This window comes from Amblyomma mixtum, chromosome 8 (assembly GCF_055824585.1).
Source record: "Amblyomma mixtum isolate Tamu chromosome 8, ASM5582458v1, whole genome shotgun sequence".
Classification (NCBI taxonomy): Eukaryota; Metazoa; Arthropoda; class Arachnida; order Ixodida; family Ixodidae; genus Amblyomma; species Amblyomma mixtum.
The window spans coordinates 79,193,344-79,216,765 of record NC_143019.1 but is presented as its reverse complement, the minus strand read 5'-3'; the positions used below and the strand labels follow the sequence as shown (position 1 = coordinate 79,216,765).

The 23,422-nt window shown below is 43.9% G+C and overlaps 1 protein-coding gene across 1 annotated transcript; it reads left to right on the top strand.

Annotated features, from left to right (window-relative positions):
- The first annotated feature begins 1,441 nt into the window (after window positions 1-1,441).
- On the top strand, window positions 1,442-17,984 carry LOC149333138 (lysosomal aspartic protease-like). Its single transcript, XM_089555993.1, has 8 exons — window positions 1,442-1,512; window positions 3,351-3,444; window positions 4,560-4,680; window positions 9,220-9,380; window positions 10,469-10,731; window positions 11,494-11,638; window positions 15,299-15,397; window positions 17,811-17,984. The coding sequence occupies exons 1-8, from the start codon at window positions 1,442-1,444 to the stop codon at window positions 17,982-17,984; spliced, it is 1,128 nt and encodes a 375-aa protein (XP_089412119.1).
- The last annotated feature ends 5,438 nt before the right edge of the window (window positions 17,985-23,422 follow it).

The window sequence follows — 23,422 nt, the reverse complement described above, 5'->3', positions numbered from 1 at the left end:
CCCGAATCTTTCGGGCCAGCAGCCGAGCACCATAGCCACTGAGCCACCGCGGCGGACATATGACCGTTTAAGTCTGCCGCGAAGTAGCCTTCTTTTGTATTGTGAGAAATTCTTAAAACACTACCTAAATTTATATGCCTGAAATTCATGCCAAGCTCCGAGCAAACGAGAGTATACGCACTGCTTAAGTTTCCATTTCATCCTTATTTTAAGATTTTTTATCCCCGCATTAAACGAAAACAGAACGTCTTAAAGAAGTGCACTACTAGATGTTAATTATTTGTTGCGCCAAAAAACACTTTCTCACGCCCATTTGTGGTCGCCACAATGGTATTATGTGCGTCTCACTGGGCTAGTTTCATGTTTTGTTCATCACTCATCGGTATTCTTGCAATTCCGCTGGGGTCTTGCACTGGCAGTGAGTGGTCGTTCAGACAACAACCATTACTACGCATTCTTTTATAACACTGCCACTACCTCATGGCCCCGTCATTGCCGTTACAATACAAAGACTCAACGCGCCGCCGCGGTGGCTCAGTGGGTATGGTGCTCGGCTGCTGACCCGAAAGACGCGGGTTCGATCCCGGCCGGTAGAATTTCTTTGGAGGAGATATTCTAGAGGCCCGTGCACTGTGCGATGTCAGTGCTCGTTAAAGAACCCCAGGTGGTCGAAATTTCCGGTGCCCTCCACTACGGCGTCTCTCATAGTCTTAGTCGCTTTGGGAAGTTAAACCCCATAAACCTAAACAAAGACTCAACGCTACTCACACCCTTTCTCCTAAAGCTGTGAAGATTACTGCGACCGAAATAATATGTTCACATTTCTCGTGTGTTACGCAAGCACAGTAAAATAACTAGACTTTTTTTTTCTTTTCACTCAGTTTACTTTCCATTGAGTATACATGTTTCGTTTACCTCTCAATTTCAATTGCATAATGCGGATCATTTCGGGCTGCATTGATTGTGCGATGTTTCGTGACAACAAAGAGTCCATAAATTTGAAGCACTGCAGCCCACGAAGAGGCGACAAGGCAAATACAAGAATTTCCCCGCAAACAATGAGAAAGCACCATTGGAAAGAATCACCGATGAGAAGCTGATTTCACGTGTGCTAAGGTAAAGGTTCAAAGCCGAGCGTTATTAGCAAGTTTAGATAAATCAGACTTTGGTTCTATTGTTTATGATAGGTGCATTTGGTTTGCGGCTCATCAGTGACAGATACTAGAAGTACGAAGTAAAACACTGCTTCTCTTCGGTGCCTCGTGCCTAGTGCAGACGCAAAAGCAGAGAATTGGCGCTGACGCTGTGCTGCGTTAGATGGTTTCAAAAACCGAGATTACGGGTAGCCGGACTGGCGCCTTCGAGCACGGCCTGTGCCAAGAATAGCGCGCAAGTTCTAGCACAGCCGAAGAGACTGGACGTATTGAACGGCGGAGTGCCAATGGCGGGCGCGTCACGTATTCGTTTTGTGTTTACGGCTGCACTGCTACTATGTGGTGTGTGCAAGACCAGGTACTGTATGCACTTACATTCTTTCCTCACTAACTTTAGCGTAGTGCCTGCAAATTTCAATTGTTAAATACCAGTGTGATCGAGGGTCGCAACTCGCCGCCGTGGTGGCTCAGAGGTTATGGTGCTCGGCTGCTGACCCGAAATACGCGGGTTCGATCGCGGCCGCGACGGTCGAATTTCGATGGAGGCGAAATTCTAGAGGCCCGTGTACTGTGCGATGTCACCCAGGTGGTCGAAATTTCCGGAGCCCTTCACTACGGCGTCTCTCATAGCCTGAGTCGCTTTGGGACGTTAAACCCCATAAACCAAACCAAACCAAACCGAGGGTCGCAACTGCAGTTCCTTTTGAATGGTGAAAGGCAATCAGCAAGCATAATAAAGGTTTACGTCATTGTGCGAGGTGAAACTAAACAGCAAAGGTGACACTTGGATGTAGGCATTATGTAAAAGCCTTCGTGCACTCGGATTTTCATGCCTACTAAAGAAGTGGTGGTTGGCCAATTAAATCTAGAGTAAATTAATAATGCATGCCTAATGGCTACGTCCTCGAAGCGTCATACGCACTAACTGTAAGTTATTCTTTGTAATTATGCGTCTTCCAACTTCTCCGTCAAACAATGGCTCAGCCCTTCGTAAGCATGGGCGCAGATCAGAAAGAGTTATGGCGTAACCAGCATTTTGGCTGTTTTTTTCTTCCTCCTTGTGTAGTGAGCGTACTGTGTCGATTTAATGAAGAAAAAATTTGTTTCCTGTAGACAACAGACTGCTCGACTAAGGCCATGAATTAGCAAAACCGTATTCGTGGGTATAAAACAACAGGAGCTCATGGATTGTCATATTTAATGATAGAGCTGCGGACTCAGCGTTGGCTGTAATGAAGTGAACACACCACACCAACGAACATGTGTAAGAAAAAATGAAGAATGAAAAGAAGAACGGTTACGCAAGGATGCTGAAGCGTATTAAGCTGTTAAGCTTTAGGAAAATGCGTCATGTTTTAAGCGCAGCAACCATGAATCTTGAAGTTACAAACGGCATCAAGTGCGCTGCAAGGTAGATGAATTATTATTGTCGAATAGAATATTTTCTTACCTGTTCTAGTCACTTCTGGAGGCTTAGGTTGTGCCGGTGACCTGGGTCTGTAAACAAGCCGCTTGATTTTTTTCATTTCATGTCATATTAATCATGAATAACAATAATGGCATTACATGGAATCAGCTTTATAAATCGAGCAGTTTGGAAGAAAGTACTTCTTCTTCAGTGATGCTTTTGCTTTGAGACGTTAAACCCCAATGAACCAAACCAAAAAGGGAAGCAATGCAGCGCTCAAATGGTATGCTTATTTTCACGCCGCTGGAATAACAAAAAGTAAAATCTTTCACTCCCCGACTTCCCCACTGTTGTCTTTATACGAGAAAGCAACCGCTGTAGAGAAGTGTACCGAGCGCCTGGCAGAGTTACTGACAAATATTTTTTCAATTTTGCGTCTGTTTTTTGACTTCTTCATAGTAAAGGATTCGGAAGATGGCACAAATGCTAACATGGAGAGAAGGCACATGAAAACGACACAACAGCGTCACTTGTAACCTAGCTTCATTCACACATGCCTACCCATTTATAACAAAAATGCACCGACCTTGTTTTAATGTGCATTTTCCCCTTGTTATTTTTTAGTTCTTTCTACGAAATTCTTCACTTTGTAAGTCAACTAGCATAAAACAAAGTATTAGTTGAGCATATTTCGCGCAGCTACCCCATATATACCCATTTTTAATTTTATATCACAATGATATTTTCCTTTGGCAGATTTGGCCACGTTTCTTTGTTTATTATTTCAGATGCTCGAGTCTTCAAGAGAAGCGTTTCGGTCCGGCTTTGAATGCAACAGCTCGATTCACAACGTTTTCTGTCCCGCTCAAGAACCATAACAACGTGAGTAAGCTTCGGTGTGTTTTCAAGTAGCTGTCCTTTACGCAGGAATAGATGGCATTAAGAATATTTTCATCTAAAATTCTTCGGTCCTTGCGATATCTGATTTTGTTCTCCCATACAAAGTTCTCTAAATCATAGCGTCGCCGTGTAGAAAGACATTGAGGGCATGCTGCTTCGAAACTTATCGGCCAGAAAAGAGTAAATACGGAAAGCACGTTCAAGGTGCCGCATGATGATCACTGTAGTAGAGGGTGGCTCCTAAATTAACTACTGAGATTCAAATTTCAGAGATAGAGGGCAAGTAATTTGTAGTAATTCCTGTTTTCTTCTTTGTCCGCACGCGGGTGAACCGTCGCGACTGACTTCAAAGCCATAACAACGTGAGCCATTTGTAACGAGGGGAGCTTAGTGTAAATATTGTTAAAGATTTTGAAAAGATGCTGCATTTATTCACCATGGCGACATGGAAGCAGGGCGTGGAGTTTCGGCTCCTCGTCTTTCAGCATAAAAGCCGAAGATCTATTATTAACCAATTTGCGTCATTGATGAAGTTTCCGGATCTATTCTTTCAAGCAAAGTACATGCTCAGACTGAGAATTGACCGGCCAAAATATTGAACCACACTTCAATTGATAAATACTGCAGTCCTGGAAATCTAGATGAAGATGAGAGGCAGAGAGAACAATAGTCGGGAGCGGTAAAAATTACCTAATTTTTAGCAAACCTAGGGTTTTAATAGTGCGATAGGATGAAACACGATAAAAGCTACCATGTACAGAATAAGCTGCAGTTTCACTGCATCATTTTCTACTATTCACGTTACCAAGCAAATTCAATTATATTTTGTGCAGCGTTAGACGAGGTATGCTAACACTGTCGTCTTTAAGTTGTGCCGTGTTCTAAGCTTACGTAACGTTATATGTGAGCTCATACAGCTGGTTACCTTACATGTAAAGAAAGCAGATATGCAGCCTTATATATCTTACCCACAACTAACCAAGAGAAACCCGCTTGCCTAAATATCTCCAGTGAAAAATAAGTCTCTGTTCATTTAATCAGAATAATCTGTGTGGCCCGTTTAACAACCAAACATGATGCATGCTTGCTTGCTCTAGATTCAATACTATGGCCTGCTCAGAGTGGGAACCCCATGGCAACCATTCAAGGTCGTTTTTGACACTGCCGCCTTGACATGGGTGCCCTCTGTTACTTGCAAAGACACCACCGAAGCTTGCCGTAAGTAGTTATTTTCATATGTCGACAATGTAGGAGTCATGCGATGATGATTGAGTCGCAGCAGCAAACCCGGCTAATAGTTCTTGTAGCTGATCAGTTCTTGTGATGATCAGACTCTGCTTCAACGCGACTTAAACCTCATAGAAACCTGGTGTACATTATGGCTCATGCAACTGAACATTTCGAAATGCAAATTCATGCATGTATCGAGAAAGCGAAATAACCTCAGCTATCAGTATTCATTAAGTTCCACATCACTCTCCGAAACAGAATCATACCGGTATCTTGGAATCATCATAAACAACAAACTAACCTGGTGTGAGCACATTGCAAAAATTTGTACAGACGCTTCCAAAATGCTTGGGTTTATCAGACGATCCCTTGCTTTTTCACCCCATTCTGTCCGACAGCTCGCCTACGTAACATTCATCCGTTCCAAACTCGAATATGCCTCGGCGATCTGGAATCCCCATCAAAAATATCTAATCGATCAGCTTGAAGCCATCCAAAATCGCGCGGCCCGTTTTATCACATCGCAGTACGGCAGACAACACAGTGTAACTCTTATCAAGGCATCCCTTGATCTGCAACCCCTGGCACTCCGGCGTAACATTTCACAGCTCTGTTTGTTTCACAAATTGTACTACACCTTCCCACAGCTAAGAAACTCTGTATTGCACCCGCCGCTTCGCACCTCACGACGACTTTTTAACTCTTTAAGTCTGCAGCGCATTCACGGCTCCACAAACTCATTTAATAAATCTTTTTTACCTAGCTCCATTACACTGTGGAATGACTTACCCGATTTCATAGTTATTGAAACAGAACCCATTAAATTCAGGCAGTTATTATCATCACATTTCAAGGGCTGAGTTATTTTGTCGTGTTTTTGAGTGTGTGCATGTGTTTTTTTTTTGTTTTGTTTTTTTCTTATCTCAAGTTGTTCTTGAGCTGCTGTGTCTTTCTCATGTTAATATTTTGATAATGTTAATGTTGACCATGTACCCTGTACTTTGTATTTCTTGTTGATTTCACTGACCACTGATTATGAAACGACCTTTCCCCCCCCTTATGTAATGCCCTAAGCCAAGGGCCCTTAAGGGTAAATAAATGATGATGATGATGATGATGAATGCATAAGGGGTAAGTCAAACAGTGACAACAAAAGCGGAAAACTTTTTCTTTTTGTATAAAGTGAAAGAACATCATAACCCATTAAAATAAGGACTTCTAGCACCTTGAGTGTGAAAGTCTGCGAGATAAAGAATATTCATGAAGTAGTTTACTTTGCACATGCAGCGATGCCAAGAGTCCTTATTTTGTCTATTAGGTTCAGCAACTTGAAAAAAGTCTTCATTTAGCGAAGAAGTGAAAAAATAAAAAGAAACCAAACTACCAGACATTCAAATACCAGCCGGGGAAGTGACTGTTATAATACACATTCCACGAAGCACTTAACCGCAGAAGTGTTTTTGTGTGATAAATCGCCTTCCACGAAGCACTTAAGCATAACTGCATTACTCGATAAAAGATGGCATAGGTACAAATCAATACAAAAGGGAACTCGGTATCGTGTAGCCTCCGTGCTTTGTGAAGCACCGCCGCCGAGAGCCAGTAATAATTTGCAGCAGAGGCGCAAGCCTAGTAAGCATTACTGGCTCTTATTTCCGCACACATCAGAATCGCTGGCTGATATCTAGGCGGCTGTGCTTCTGGAAGCGCGGAAGCTACGCGTTCCTGACTCCCCTATCTTGTTGCTTCTACTTGTACATACTTGAAAAGGGAAGCCATTCCCTGATGGTGTGAAGAAATGGAACTCCCCGTAAACGCAGCCAATTTGACTTGGGCCCATATTGGTTGCTATGGTCAGGGAGTGTACACCTTACGGAAGGCGCTCGCTACCCTCTGCGCATGTCCTCTATAGATACCTCCACCCTTGGTAAGCTCCGCTGGGAAGTGAAACATAGAAGTGTCTCTCAAGACTGAATTGTATACTAGCTGCATTTCGACAGTACTTATGTATCGAATAAAAACATGGAGGCTAGCGAAATCTCTTGAAATTAAATTTAAGGAAACGAACAGGAAAACGTTAAGCGCCAGGAACAGAGAAGAGTGGTTCAGGGAGCATGCAGGAGGTCATTATATTGCTGCTAAAATTAGAAGATGAAATCTACATCGGCAGTGCTTGCAAAGCTCGGCGGAGATATCCGATAGTGTACTTTGGGTAGTGGGCTGGTTTCTATGCGAAAGCACAGAGAGGGGCTAAGGGCAGATGAGAGCGACCCAGACGGAATGAGGGGGAAGTTCGCGGTGATAGGCTGGTTCCTACGAGCGCAGGACAGGAATAAATGCAAAATAGTTGCATATGTATTTTGTATCGCAGCTTGCTTAATTGGGCTGAGGGAGATGACGGGAATGACGATGACCTTGGTTGGCCGTCTTCTTTGGCGAACGGCCAGACGGGAATGCTCCTTTACTAAATGGGACAGTAACGGTGGCGCCGTTGACCAGAGGCAAATTCTCTAAAGCTAAGTGGTACCGATGATGATTAGAAACATTGCTCCTTAAGCAAACCGCACATGCACCAAGTCGTGCTGTGTCACATGAGAAAAAAAGCACTCATTATTCACAGCTGTTCTGAAGGAAAAGCGTAAGGCCTATGATTCAGTAGAGCGAACAGCTAAGAGAACTGGTACATATCTGGAAGAATAAACCAACGAAAAAAGCGCACACATAGTAGAGGCAAGAACCAAGTAGGTTATCCGGTCACTTTATTGTAGGGCAGATCATGTATATAAACTTCAGGAATAAAACCACGCATGCGCACAAACAACACTTTGCGTGGAAAAGCAAAAAAAAATAGTAAAGGAAAGACTGCCGTCATACCGCGATTTCAATATTTATTTATGGGTGCTGTCAGCAGCTTAAAGAAAAGCTGCAGCAATTTTGGAGAATTCCGCGATATTCAAAGATTCAAACCTATATAGGCTGTGGGTAAAGTATGCCAAGTGCTTTTGCGCTAGCATTTGAAATAGTGACGTAAGCGACTACGAGTTTTAGGCTTGTTCTCAAAGCATTGGAGAAGTGCGGGCAAGTTTGGTGGTCCGTCACGGAAGGAAAGATTTCACATTACCGCTGCCGCCAACCACACCCTGCTCTGCCTCGTTTGACACTGCCAAACAACTCTCGGCGAGCTTTGCCTTCAAGGCAGTTGATTTTTTTGCTTCAAACCAAGCGTTTATGCGATGGTCATGTACCGGTACCTTCCATGATACATCATGTGTCACTTACTTGGCGCTGTGTGTTGCGAAGAAGCTTGAAGACAACCGCGATTTTAACCGGCGATTGCGTCCCAGTTTCAAACTCAGGCCAAAAGGACGTCGCATGCTTTACCTGCAAGTCTCATAGATTTGACTCTTTTAAGCTTGACGATTTCTAAAACCTACACAGCTGCCCTTTAACAAAGCGTTCTTTTTTTCCAACATGCTGAATGGCGCTTCACTAACCCATGTATCTGCTATTTTGACGATATGGTATGAACGAAAAAATTCGCTCCGGCTCCTTTTTTTTACAGACCCAAGAATTGTGCCACTCCTGAGTAGCGGAATGCATTTGTGCTTTCTGCATTGCTCAGGCAATTTCACAAGTTCAATTCAAGATAGAAATCTTTCATACTCTCGGAGCCACGCTGTACTACAGAGGCCTGTTCGGTCGACGTTCAGCTGCTCGCACACTTAGCACGAATAAAGGACAACGTGGCTTAGACTGCAGACAAAGACACGAAGAGCTAGCCACCGCGTGGGAGATCATTTCCCGAGTATGTTTGCGGCGGCTGACAACAGATGTTTCACTTTTCGATTTGCGTTTTCCGCTGTGCCCGATTGCCGCGTAGACAGTGCGCCCGTGAAGTGGACGTTTTTGCCCGTTTCATTCTAGGTTGAGTTCTACCGCACTCGGGCATCGCGTTGCAGTTTCCTTAACTCGAGAACTCTATACTGCAGTCGAAGAGGTCTGCGCTGAAATAAAGTCAGTTGAGAGCCAAGCATCACCGTGTATGTCTCAACAGTGTCTGCGTAATTTCCACTGGTTTTATAGTTACAAATACGGTGCACCTCTTTAATTGTGTACTCAAATATATAAGAAACTGTTGAATGAAGCTACATATACAGAGAATTCAGCTTAACTAGCCCTACAGCGCCTGCATTTTGGAACAGTGTTTCAGTGAAGTTTTGAGTTACACCGCGTTTTTGTTTTTGTATTTGCTCTATCAAGGTGGTCTATCTGGTAAACCATTTGGTGAATGGATATTTTTACCTCGAGTACAAAATGAACTGACACGGCCCATTCGCACTTAGGATATGCTCAATTCAGACGGGTGATCAAACCTGCGATCACCCGCGATAAGTTCTGAATAACGATTTTTGAGAACTTCACAGTGTTTGCCCCTCCGTGTAACTTAAGGCAAAAATAAACAATAACTGCCGCTGCTCTCCACATTGTAATTTGTCTTGAATGTGGTAATGTTATTCCATTACGCAGGAACCCGTGCCACGTACGACGCCAGCCAGTCATCCAGCTTCATAGGCATATTTTACACCGTTGAAACCACATTCGGAAAGAGCACCATCTTCGGCTATATGGGAGGCGATAGGCAACAGCTAGGAGATGGGCCAGTCGCAGAGGAGTTTCTCATGTGCCAGGTACGTCTAGAACCTACGCTAAAACAAAGAAGCTTGAGCGAATTTTTCTTACGTACGTTATATTGCAAATTTTTCGGTATTAGTGTCGCACTTCCTGCACAAACTGTCGTGTTTTGCATGTTAAAAGCAGCGGTAAATTTTTGCAAATTGATTATCACACCCCATCACGTGGATGACAGAATTGGCACTTAGATGTTTGCCGCGGCTTAACTACATTGCGCTAATAGCAGCCTATAAACAATGTAAATCTAGATCCATGCTAATGTCTAGTACTTCTGGGAAGACAAGAAAGTATAAAAGCTACACGACCTTCTGCCGCCTTCTTCAAGTAGTGCAAACAGTTGCTTGCGATTGGCAAACATGGTACGCATGTTTTTAGGACTGCTGCCAACAGAATGTGTTTTGGGATTAAAGTTACGGCACCAAAAACATTATTAGCAACTTGACGGTAGACTTCACAAAATACATGCTAAATTACCCCGAAACGAGTATAAGGTTACCTAAGGACAACAAGACCTGGTGGCAATGACAGAAAATTTACCTTTCACAAGAACACTGCGTGTTTCACTGACCACCTGAGTTATAAGTCATTACAAATTCGGTGAATGTGCTCCATGTGGGAGATGTAAAAACTGCGGATTAGTGGACGACACGCCGGCATGCTTGATAGGTCCTGGGTGCGGTTACTTACTTTTCCGGGTGGTAGGTATTACTTATTGTTGCAACTAGAACCGTGGAGTGTTCATATTGATTAGGACAACTTGCACAGCCTCTGTAAAATGCCGTGGCCTGTTAGGCAGTAAGTGCGCTGAGTTCCACAGTTATTACAAGGGGAACACATAGCATGTGCAGAGCCGGTTTATTAGTGGCATATTCTTTTTATGTGAAGAAATACAAAAACAAAAATAAGAATTCTGAGGACATTTCTGATTGATATCACAATTTCACAAAGAAATATCACAATTTCATAAGAAATATCACAAAGAAATATTTATGTAAGTCGTGATGTTACGTTTGCACGCGTGAAATCAGGATGAACGATCTTGAATTTTCACTGTGACTGTTTTAAACTTTTTGTGCTCGTTAAGATCACAGATTTCGGAAGTGGGACAGATGGCTATCATGGTGTGCCATACGACGGCGTCCTAGGACTCGATCAGGGTGAACTGTCGTTGTTCGAACATCTCATCAAGAAGGGCCTCATTGCAAAACCGTGGCTGGGATTCTACTTCAGCAGTAAGCCTCGCGAGGACGGTGAGGCAATGTTCGGAGATGCCAACGAGAGGCACTACAGAGGGTCGCTTATATTCTCGGAAGTTCAAGGAAGGTACTGGCAATTCCAGCTTCAGGGGTGAGTTTCGTCAAAACCAGTCGCTAACTCTACGATTTCCTTCTTGCAAATGTAGCGGCTTCTTCAAAGTTGCGCGTGATGGACACATGTCTAAATTAGGTGAAAAACGATCGACTCTCTCAAATTAAATTAAGGACGACAGTAGCAAGAGATACAGAGGGGAAAGAGGTAACCGCTGTTGAGAGTGATATATGTAGACAAATGTCAAAGAAACGTAGTCACGGTTACTATAAATATTTACTATAGTTTTTATAGTATAGTATATTATTTTATAGTATAGTATAGTATAGTATAGTATAGTATAGTATAGTATAGTATAGTATAGTATAGTATAGTATAGTATAGTATAGTATAGTATAGTATAGTATAATGTAGTATAGTATAGTATAGTATAGTATAGTATAGTATAGTATAGTATAGTATAGTATAGTAACTGTAAATTTTACTTCGGTTAATATAAATTCAAATTTCAAGAACCTTTTCCCTGATCAATAAATGAAATTCTTACTGCTTTGTGTGAAGCTAGAACTCCTTGGAAGTGCTTAGTCCTTGTAGGATACAACTGTTCTCTTCTTAGTCATTTATATGCCCATGAAGTCATAAAGCGAGTTTACTTAACAGAAGCTGGACACAAAAATCTTCGTAAACTATCGCTCTTAGTGAGTCAGCAAGAGTACTCGGAGAATCTCAGAATAAACATGCTGAAAAGTATCTTTGCCAATACTGTTTCTGATCATCACTAAATCTGTAACTATGCGACAGTATCCAGGTGGGGGACACGGAGCATTTCTGTTTCGGCGGGTGCCCAGCGAGGATTGCGCCTGCGGACACGTTCATAGGAGGACCAGCCCGGGAAATCGAGCGCATCAACAGCGTTTTCGGGGCTGAAAGGAACGCGCAAGGAGAGGTACGTTCTGATAGCATTGGTGGTGATGATGTCCTGCTAGGGTCACCATTTATAAAGCGCATTATGCTTGTGTCAAAAGCACAGTACGAGGGTCGCTGCTGAAGTGTTATTATCACACAGAAAGAAGATCGCGGCTGTTCCGGTGAACAGCGAAAGCATCAAAGAGAGCGGTGGTTCCCCTTATTGTCCTCAAGCTTATGAAAAGCCCGCATAAACGTGGAGATATCAAGCCGGCCAATGTAGCGCAAATTCCAAGTAATGTTTATCCGAAAAATCTAGGGACATGCAATTATAGAAATAGCCAAGCAAGAATAAAAACTGAGGATCAAAACAGGACCCAAGCATTGATGTTCACAGAAAAACCTCAATATGAAAAATTATGCTTTCACGATCAGGAATTTCGCACCAGTAGATGTCTTGTTGAAGGCAACTGGTATCAATAGTCACATTGTTTCTGTCAAGGCGATATCTCTAATTGCACGCAATGGCTTAGCGGGAGAGACACTACGACGAATGACGGACGGACGCGCTTGTGCCAGCTCCGCTTCTGCCCTGCGCCTTTCTGTCAAATGCATTGCCATCTAGCGCAAAACTCCACTTGCCTGAAATCTATGTTCTTAAATGTGAAATTATTAGTGCTCTAGAAGAGAAAATCTCAGCAGGTACCAGTTCGCTCAGTAGCGAAAGCATGACCCTGGAGTCCTCTATTGTTTTCACCTTTTTTGTTTTCCCGGCTATTTTCTCCCGGATGTGACTGCATCATCTTAAGCCATGAACAAATGTGTGCCTTCTCACTGTTAACCAAGGTGTTCGCATATATATCAAGTTGGGATGTTCTAAACTCGCCAGTAATATGTACGAAAGATATTGCACACGCAGGTTCAAGGGCTTATTCTGTATAAGTTTTCTGGTATCTCTTTTAAGGACTCTCGCTTTCTAAAGCAGGCATGAATGTGTGGCTACATCACTATTGAAGTTGAAGTTTATTTGTCGCTCTTAGTGGTTCAGGTATCACTGGGAGAGAGAGGGCGCAGGGAAAAAAAGCTGCTTGAATGCAGCTTGAGAGGCACCCTGCGCCCACACTGCTGAGGCAACGTATTGCCGCAGTTGTTTGTTTACAAGACAGCTACAGGTGAGGCAGCCGAAAACAATAAATAAAGTATCAGCATGAATGGAATATTTACAGTGGCATTTCAACATTAGTATCACAATCACAACAAAAAGCGTCATAAATACTCAAACACCAAAAGCATCACATCATCCAGGTGTACAACATAAGCAGAATTCACACGTGTTAAAGCTTTAGTCACAGTTCAGAACAAGTTCTAGTTAAACGTCCTTGAAAAGGTACAAAATGGTTTTTAGGCTCTTTAATGTGATGTCTTTTAGCGATAGGTTGTTATTTTCTAAAATATTCAGGTATTTTGGCAGAATAAAAGATAATGATTGCATACCGTACTTGGTCCGACAAAGAGGCAGTGACCAAGGAAAATGGGAGTGGGTATCGTACAAGGTTGAAGAGCCAGACATTTTTAGAAACGAGAGAGTGGTTTCATAGTTAGTAAAAACCGCAGTTTTGTATGTTGATAGCAATCTGAAAGGAAACAAAGAAGTGATCTTTAGAATGCCAAATTTAATGAAGTATGGATGTGTGTGGGTCTGCCACGATACGTTTGCTATGAGTCGAATTGCCCGCTTTTGTACTGTTATTAGTTTGGATATGTTGTGCTGGGTCGTCGTTCCTAAACTGTGAGACAGTAAGTCAGTGATGGGAGAAGGAATGCTTGATAAATTAGGACCTTTACTCGAAACCGAAGTGTGTCCGATGGGCAAATCACTAGGAAGGTCATGCGATGTTTGAGCGCTTTTGCCAAGCGAGAGCGATAAATAAAAACAAATAAATAATCATTGCCGCGACTGGATTCGAAAGAGCAACGGGGCGAACAAATCAGCTTCGCTGGTCACTGCGCGAAAGCACTAGGCTATCGCCAGAGTCAAACATGCTTCCTATTAAATTGCAACACAATCTCGCGCTATGCATTGCACATGGTCTTCTTCATCAATTAATACTACAGCCAATGTATTATTTGTTCTTTCAGTTATGTGACGGGGGAGACAGAGATATGTGCTGCATGTGTTGGCGCGGACAACCCTGTCGCAGAAACAAAGCACTAGAGCTATACGCGTTGGCATTCTCAAAATGGCCGCAGAAACGCGGCACTGAAGCATAGGCCACCGGTGTACATTAGGCAAATAGGCATGGATGATGAAGTTGAAGCCGTGGCTTTGGTGTCTACCTGCAGAAACTGTGCTTTCGCGCACTATTTGTCGCTTATTAGTCCTAAGCCGTCAGCATTTTTTCGCTAATATATGCGTGGGAAAGGGCGCAATGAAATCAATAGTACAAGTCTTCACATGGTGAAGAGCAAGAAATTTCAAAGTTATTCCGCTGCTGAGAGTAGTGAATATGCTTTAGACAAATAAGCCAACATAGAAGCCTGGCCATAAAGCTCCTATTGCTACACAATTCATGGAAAGGGGACTGCATTGGAGCACAGAAAGTACTCTTCTGGCAGCGATAGGCACTAATGCGTCTGAATCTGTGCATATTTGACAAGTGTTTAAAGCAGACACGAATATTAACATGATGAAATGGTGGGCCAGTTCGTTACACTAGTCTATTAGATCACTTTGTCGGTCCTTGTTCTTTTATGATGCGCTGTGATCAAATAGACATATACGTTCTTGCACTCAGAATCTGAAAAAAGGTATACCTGGTTCGAACTTTTCAATTTGAACGTAGATAAATGTTCTACTACTACTACCCTTACACCATGTCCTCTTCATAGCTGTCATCACGGTGATCACTAGTTAACACTTATCCCAAACCCATGCGCTACTCCCCATGTGCCTTCGTGGCTATAGTGCGTGATTCGCTCACGCCTCTGCTGAAAAAAGGATGCTGTAGAGAAAGCAGCTAAGGCGTGTTAGTCTAATTATATCCCATTTTACATGTTTTTAATCACAGTGGGTATCCCACCGGCCAACAAAAGTACCTGTGTAACATGCATAGGCAGCAGCATTAGGTTTTGACACTGAGGTACATAACCCATGTGTAGACTGGAATGATCTATAGTGAATTCCCTATTTCTTTTGTCTTGAACCATTGATGTTGAAATAAACTGAACTGGAATTGAACCTGAAGTGAATTCCAAGGGAGTGTTCGAGGAACACCTCTGCACCTCTGTCGCTGAACATGCAGCGACAGACCGGGATTCTACTGACAACCTGCGTCCTTATATTTTACGCGAATTTATAATGAGAAGCCCTGCTGGGTGCACCTCCGGCCTCACAGATCCGGAGAGTACTTTGAGAGGCGAGATATAGCTGTATCTCAGATTGGCACCGAAAACTGCAGGCAAGTAGCTTAAGAAATGTTTTCTTTTCTGCTAGAAAGAGGGCGGAAAACGAGCACACTATATCCAGCCTTACTTATAAGCCCTGTACAAGTCTGTTTCAAGAAACAACCTATAATTGACGCCTGAAATATTAGCCATCTTAAATTAGTTCCGCATAATATGCACCGTTCAATGTATTTGTAGAATCTACAAAGATTGTTGTATATAAAGCACGTTTTCCATCTTCGTTCGTTTCTTTCAGTACGAGGTGAACTGTCGAAACGTCAGGCGCCTTCCCGACATAAAATTCTCTGTCGGTGGACGACAGTTCGTCCTCCGGGCTAAAGAATACGTGGTGGAGGTAAGTGAGCGGTGTTGTTTATCAATTTTCTTGCACTCTGGTCCTTCTATTCAGCATGCTTAATTCACAGTGGCAATTCTAGAGGGATACTGGGCGCAGTTTTACTAAATTTTCTCTTGTTAATTGCGGATTGCTTGGATTCTTGAGTCGCACTTGACTTTTCTTTTGCGGCAAAAGAGGCGTTCATATATGAGAAAAATAGACTATATTCATGGTTCTTATTTGAAGCTTTCGTGTTGATGCTGAAAATATTCCGTGCTCATGGACTGGAAGTGGATAGCACTGTGGTCTAGCCTCCACGACAAAACTTGGGGTGCGCGAAAGACACCTACAGGTAATGTATAGCCAACACATCCTCTAACTTTCAACGACTTGAAGGTTAGCAGGTGTGTTAATTAGTTGTAATTTTTCCACATCTTTCTTCTGCTACAGGATTAGCCATGACGAACCAAGTTACCTGAACAGCCACTTTAATTAGCCACAATGAATTGTGCGCAGAGGAAGCGCCGATGTAGGCGCAGTTTGTTTTTTTTAAACAGAGTGCAGACAGATTTTGCAGCGAATAAAAACATCGATTGTTTTTCCTAAATTTCGAGAGTAATATGTATCTATGGAACACAAAGTGATTCCACGATCCCCAGAGTGTCTACCTGACAAATGTGAAGATTTCGATGGTACTATTTCTAAGATATCGTACACTTTTTATGGAATTCTCCACATCGTTGTAAAAACGTACCTGCTGGTCTTTCACGTTCGAAAACTAACAAATTCGCTTTCTTCAAGCCTGAATATACTACCTACGTGAAAAAACAATTGATTTCAGTCGAAACAAAAAATGGCGCCTAAGAGGGACAGATACGAGCATGTGTGTCATCGAGAGCTTAAGAGGTACGCTAAGGTTCTATTGCACACTAAAGCCACAATGCCAAGCTATCAGAAAAGCCTGAGGCAGGTTGGATGGAACAGGAAACCACAAATATAGTGATCCATTCACTTTCATTGGCCGTTCTGGTGCACTGAAGCAAGAATAATGTTATTATTTGGAAAAAATTGTCACCGCTACAGACCTTAACGATGATCCCAGCAACTTCAGTTCTGAAATGCTAGTGTCTTCGTACGAACCTCAACTAAGGGAGACTGATCTTAAAGTGCTGCGCCACAAATTCTACCGGCCTCGTGCACATCAGAAGCAGAGAAGTTGATTGAATCATCATGAAGTGCCTTGGGGTACTCGCATCCTGAAGTGTGTGAACACATTCCAGAAGTGAATGAGTGTCCATCCCCTTTCACTATTGTATCGAAGGAAAGCTTCATTGACTTAACAGAGGTATCGCTTTCCAGTTCTCACCTAGACGATTAGCTGCTCCGGGCCACATTTGTCTGACGCTTTGAACGTGATCGAACGCATTAATGAACACATTTCGAAGGTAAGCGGGCACATTGCAGTAGACCTACATCATTCCAAGGGACTTTCCCAGGTGCAATCCCGGAAGTAAACATTTCATATTCAATGTTTATTTGCACCGCAGCTCAAGACTATAGAAAAGACCGCTACTTAGCCACAGGCCTTCGAGTGCGCTTGTATCCTATATATGTGACCTCCCACTCAAAGGAAAATCGAGTGGCATGTGAGCCTCTATTCTCTATCCTCTAAAAAAATCAACACTAGCTCTTTTTCGTCTTGCCAAGGAGAGACATGCGTTAACCTTGCGTGAAAGATAACTTTTAAAGTTCGCCGGACTGAGACAGATGGCATCCCTATGCACAAAACATCAGGAAGGCACAGAAACCTTCCGCTGTACTGCGAATTGTAAGCAACGCGGTCTCCGTCAGATAAAATGCCAGGACACAAAAATATTTCGCTTGAAGAACACAGAATTCTAATGCGGTTGACGTTCTCTGCGCAAGTGCCGCAGCCGTTTCCAGCATGTGATAAAGATTTACACACACATTTTTTCAAGGCATAAACCCTTGAATATTCTTAGTACGCGAGCAGAGATCACACTTCCGCAATGCATTCTGGTTATCTTTAAAACCGAGCAGTGTGTCGAACACAGAAAAAAAAGACATGTTGCGAAAAGGCCTATAGCTTCTTTTAGCTTTTGCTCATTAGATAATAGAGGCGCAATACTGAGTTTACCCCTCTTAAAACAGCGTAAGGTCGAGGGGTATCTTATGAAGCCGATGGAGATAGTTTCTATTCCTAAGCCAATTTTTTCTAGGTTTCGAAATAACCTTCTTAAGTGCAAAGAATTAGCAACAATATTTATGCGAAATGCTCCTTAAAGCCTTCTTATTATAAATATTTGGTGCAGGTCTTGTGATATCATAGAAGTGCTAAGGGCCCCTTCCCTCCAGAGGCACTGAAACTGCACAACTTGCGTCATAAGTACCGGGTTTCTCTCCTTTTAAGGTGGAGACATCCACCGGCAAGCGCTGCTACAGTGGCTTCGCGGAGGCATCCCAAAAGGCAGGCGTAACGTGGCATCTGGGACATCCGTTCCTAAGGAACGTCTACACTGTGCTCGTAGCACCAACCAGTGGTTCGGACGGATTGGGCAGAGTTGGCTTCGCCTATTCGCGCTGACGTAAAGCGGCGAAGACTGCGTGGAAGTACAGAATTAAGAATGGGAGTGTTATGCTGGAAAGAATTTAAATAAACCTGTTTTGACCGTTTGAAGACTCTATTTGTTTATTTTCGGTTTCTGGTGATTTTCGTTTGGTCCATAATTAAGAGCCTGTTAATTTTCTTTAGGCTACTAAAATTTTTTGTCCTCTTAAGCAAGCAATCTTATTTCAACATTGCTCAGCTTCTTAGAGCAGCAGTTTTTATTTAAATTTTGAGAAGGTGCCTGCAATGAACTCTTTTGTAGAACAACTTTCCCAAACAAACTTTCGCTTTGCATTGACCTTTTCAAAGAATCACGTTCATCCTGCTTTTGAATGCATTGGAGATAAACTGCGTTGGGATTGTGGTCCACAAATTCCTAATAGCAACTCATTTTTCTGTGTTCTGGCATGACAACGTACAAATCATAGCGGTACATTTTACATACCTGGACCAGGAATCGTAAAATCAACCATTAGCGACAATACCACCTTGACAATAAGATAAGAATTCAGACAGGGGGATTGTAGTTTTCGAGAATAAATCGCAAGATATGGCAAAATATCACAGCTTTATTCATCTTTGTGACGCTCTCCTATTGTTTTCTCTATGACGAAACAGCTGAAGCCAATAATACTTGTCGAACTTGAACTATGTGCATTGTCTTTAAGAGAACTTTCGTTATACTCCGCCTCCCAATAGCTTTGACCGCGCCTGAAGAAAAATATATCCAGCAAGCTGAACATACTGTAAAGTGTTGGAAAAAGCTGTCCAGCGACCACGGAGACAGTGAAAAGGGCTTTCAAACCAAACTCTTTATTTCGACAGACTTCGGCCCGCACAGAACAGAATGACTCTGCAGCGGCGTAGAAACAAGTGTGCTCGTCAGTCGCCGAACCGAATGCCTGCCGCTCTCGGCTGTACACAGTTTAAAGCCGACAACGAACTTTCAAGATACAGTGAGCAAAGCACTACACTCCGATCAGCTCACCTGATCAGCTCGCTCCCTAAGATTGTTACCTTCTCTGCCGTCTAAAGCTCTGTAAGGCCATGTCAATCAACAAGACACGTTCAGTTTCCATGCTTAGACTTAACGAAGAGGTGTCTGGCCTAAGATATTCAGTCGGCTCCATGTTATGGCTGTCCTCAGCATCTACTCTGCGTAGGAGGGTGGAAAAATTTCCTTCAAACAGCGTTTAACGGAAAAGCCAAGCGCCTCCAGGATACTCGTCATGCTTGCAGGAATTACAGCCAAATCAGTTCGCGCAAGAAGAATTTGCGCCTTCCCCCAATCATTAAAGTGTACTTGAAAACTCTGAACGACAAGAAGGACCTTGCATCGCAGTAGACACCCGGCTGGTGCTCCACCGCAGTCTTTATTCATTCAAGGGCCAGTTCGTCGGGTAGCCAGCTCTTTGTTCCGCTTCACCTTCGTCCTGAAGAAAAATCGGCGCGGTTGCAGCGAAATGCCGACTAGTCACGAAAACGCCTTGATTAGCCATGGAAGCGGCGTCAGGAATCCACCCCGCAACCGACCAGCACAGGTCTGCAGTACGCCCGGGAGTCAGCTGAGTCCAGTCTGACAGCAGCGTACGTCTTCAAGGGAGAAGTTTTCAGCGAGCGTCTGCCCTACATCGCGTGGACTTGCACATAGCCTGGACCCTGCACGTACGAACGCATAAAATGCGCGGAAACGCCGCTCGTGGACATTCCAACGTCTGCGCGACGTAGATGGCATCTTTCTCCCGCTCCAAACACGTGACGGGGGCGTGTTCTCTAAGGAGAGAGTGTGTGATGGGTGTCACAGTGAACTTTCCAGGACACTCCTTCCTCGGCAGGCCCGGCCCCCATCTATGGAACCTAGGTAAAGGAAACGATTTAAAAGCTCGGCAGCGAGTACGACCGATTAGCATATCACCATCGAGCGTCTCACCATCGAGCATCTCACCATCGAGCCTCTCGTCATCAAGCTCCTTGTCGAGATTCTTTGTTTGTACCTCATGCAATTTAATTTTATAAAGTTTTCCTCCTTGTCTTTCCCGCATCCTCGTCTCCGACCTCCCTCATTCCCTCTCCGGCCCGACCATGCTACCTGATCCACAACACCTTTTACTGAATGCGTGCCAGGATTCCGACGGGAACTTTGCCTCAGGAAGAGAAGTCTTCTTGAAGACCACATATATTGGAAGTATCCTCCTTTCAGAGGTAAGACAGCATCGCCCTATATCTTTGTCGTTCGACGGCTGCTGCGAGCACAGTGACGTTTGCAGCATTCTTCAAGTGCCTAGGGGAACTCTTTTTATGGCACATCGAACAAGACTGGAGCCTGAGCCTTACTTGCAATCTGGGACTGATCTTATTCGTGTTCTCTCCTACACGCGTTGACAAAGCGACGGAATTACAATACCGTATCCTCAGTTTGTTAGTAGCCTATGCCACAACATAGCTCGACCGCGTACGGACAGTTTCTGGTGGTTCACAAATTGATGAACAATCCTCGATCTGCCTTGTTGACCACTGGCGTGACGCCTTGGCTGGTGATACCTTGCGGTTTTCGAGTGCCATCTCAGTCCACACCGCGCAGGCGTTACTCCTGATCTTTCAAATCTAAGTTATTAGTTCCTTATCAACTACAGGAAGTGCCTAATGTTGCGTGGTAAGCCCGGAAGTTTTGTTTGTCCCAGCGAGGTCAACTTATTCTTGCCAACAAGAGCGCACGGACTTTTCGCCGACGTAGTACTTGCGCGGTGCTGCCCAACTGCCGCCTACCTCGATGTGGCTGATCAATCCATGCTTGAAGCCGGCAGTGAACATCAGGCGCCTCCTCATTGCCTCCGACTGTTCGCGTCCGATAGCACACGGTATGCAAGACATAACCGCCGCACTACTGAGACAAAGGACTGCTGCACAGAACACACTCTACGTATTTGTATACACGCACGTAAAAATAAATCAAGCCTTCAAGAGCAGGGTTCCATGATTAAGCGGATGAGCAACAGCGAAAACAATGAAGATTGGAGGCGGAAAAAGGTGCTAGCTGCATAGAGTAATGCACTGAGAAACTGAGTCATCGTGAGTTCGGTTATGTGCCTTTTTCTCCGATTTCTGCGTGCACAAGACACCAGCGTTTTCGCTCACCGCGATGGTGCTTCGGCTCTTGCTCCAAATAGGTTGCACAGACATGACAATTTTTTGACGGTGTTCGGACCAAGCACAGATTATGGAACTGCCTAAATGTAGAGCGTAACCAAGTCCTCAGCTTGCGGTCACTCTTAAGACCCTATTAATATACGGTCCGCTCATTTAAATTTGCGTCGTCTAAACAGATTACGAACTTTGCTACTTTGGGTTGGTGTGTCGATAATGGGCATACAAATGGTATTTTGGCCAGGGCTTGGCCCATAGGAGACTTTCGCCAGTCTCGCAAGCCATTAGACAGTACTTAATGCTCTGACAGTACCAAGTTTCACAATTTTCTGGCGTTCGGGTCTCACTAGTATTCCGATCCTTTTCTCCAGTTACATCAAAATGTTAGTTCCCCAGAAACACGGCTTGGTTCGCCTGGCCTCTAATCTCCGTTAGGCATCATTAACTTCTCAGCCGGAAACAAACCAACCGTGGCACTGTGAGACGGCTTTCGTATCGATAGAGTGAACAGGCGGCACGAAAACACGCATTTTTTAAATTTTTTGCTGCCTCTTAATGTGCTTGCCAAATTTGCTGTATACGTGGCCACGCCTACCATCAGCCTCTGGCAATGAGCATCGCAGGACGTGGCCAAATAGCAAAGCCTTAGATAGTCCACTGCCAGTTATCCTGCAGATCGCAACATTAAAGGATGGCCCCATACTGAAACCCATCCCGACCGCTGGCAGTGCTACTGGACGCGGCAGACTCACCAAAACTGTCTCAACGCCTTCAGCACGCAAGGGTGACCTGCAGCTTATGCCAGTCGGATTTTCCCTCCAAAATAGCCGAAACAGTCGAATGAATGCAGCCATTCTTTCTTGCAGTGATATTACAAGGCGCAGCTACACAGACTACACAGCGCCTGTGTAGTCCTGTAACGTATTTGTCATTTGTGCTGTTTCCCTCACTGAACTTGTGCACTATCTAGACCGCCAAAACGCCCTCTTGCAATGTTAACTATAGTGAGCTGGCAAACCAATGTCAGGAAGTTAACTTTATAAATATTTCACATGCGGTTGTTGCATTGGGGATTTCTAGCTGGCCGTTAGCAGTAGAAATACAAGTTCTAGAACTTGGAAAACACGATTACGTTATATGCTGCGGAAGAAGAAATTTTCGCCGTCGTGCACCATTTCAGAAAAACGTGTGTCAGTGCTCGCGAAGCGATGTGCATCTCTCAACCTGGCTCCGTGGTGCACGTTCCACCAAGGCCCTTCTCTCCTGTGTGAGCGTGAGCGGTGAGTAGAAATGAGCATACTGTTTGAGAGTGAGAAGGTCGTGTGACACGTGCTCTATGGAGTGAGAGGAAGTAGGACCGCTCTTTATGTAAAAGGTGCCCAAATTTGTTGGGCCACAGCGCCGAGGGTTGCCACGTTTTCTGGGTTCTATAAAGTTATACGGCTATTACTAACGGCCGGCCCAGACTCTCCAATTGACCTTTGAAGACCTCCTAATATATTTTGCTTAAAAATAACTTGTTGTTCCCACCACCTTCAATTATTGATAGGTTCTTAACTCTGTAAATTTAACAATTAATTTTGAGAAATTTGGTACAAGCATGTAAGCTAGCAATCAGATTGTTGACAGTTTTGATGCCATAGGTCGCTTAAAAGAGTTCGCGCAAAGCTTCTGTCCTCTTCATTTGATCACGCTCCATTGACATTGGCGGTAATACAGGACCTACTACGTCCGCCCCTATAAATGAGGTGGGCGGTGGAGAACACTCTGCAAATTTGGTTACATGCACCATAAGTACCCCCGAAAGCGACACTTGGACAGCCGCCGCGGCTGCTCAGCTGGTAGAGCACCGGATGTGAAATCTGGAGGTCAAGGATTCGGATCCCAGCGAATGCTTATGGTTGTTTCTTCTTCTGTTTCTAATGAACTACGTTTAAGATAAAATAAATATTCTGTTAACTTGCAGTTGAATGAACCCACAAATTGCAATAAAATACGTTCTTTACGCTACACGGTTCCGCTGCCTGCTCACTTCCTTCTAGTGTGTGTATATGTGTGTGTGTGCGTGCGTGCGTGCGCGCGCGCGTGTGTGTTTGTGTTTGTTTATGTGTGTGTGTGTTATGTCACAAGGTTACGTGACATGGCTGCCCGATTGATGATAAACACAGCGCTGGTGCGCATAATTGGGACTAACAACATAACAACGCATATTCGACCCTCATTTTTTTTCGCTCTTTCTTTTTAAGCTTTTTCCAGCAGTCTTTACCCTA

Excerpts from the sequence above, each read along its gene's own strand:
- LOC149333138 (XM_089555993.1), top strand. The coding sequence starts at position 1,442 with ATGGCGGGCGCGTCACGTATTCGTTTTGTGTTTACGGCTGCACTGCTA. Across the intron at positions 3,445-4,559 it reads CGCTCAAGAACCATAACAAC|ATTCAATACTATGGCCTGCT; the intron begins GTGAGTAAGCTT and ends TGCTTGCTCTAG. Across the intron at positions 9,381-10,468 it reads AGGAGTTTCTCATGTGCCAG|ATCACAGATTTCGGAAGTGG; the intron begins GTACGTCTAGAA and ends GTGCTCGTTAAG.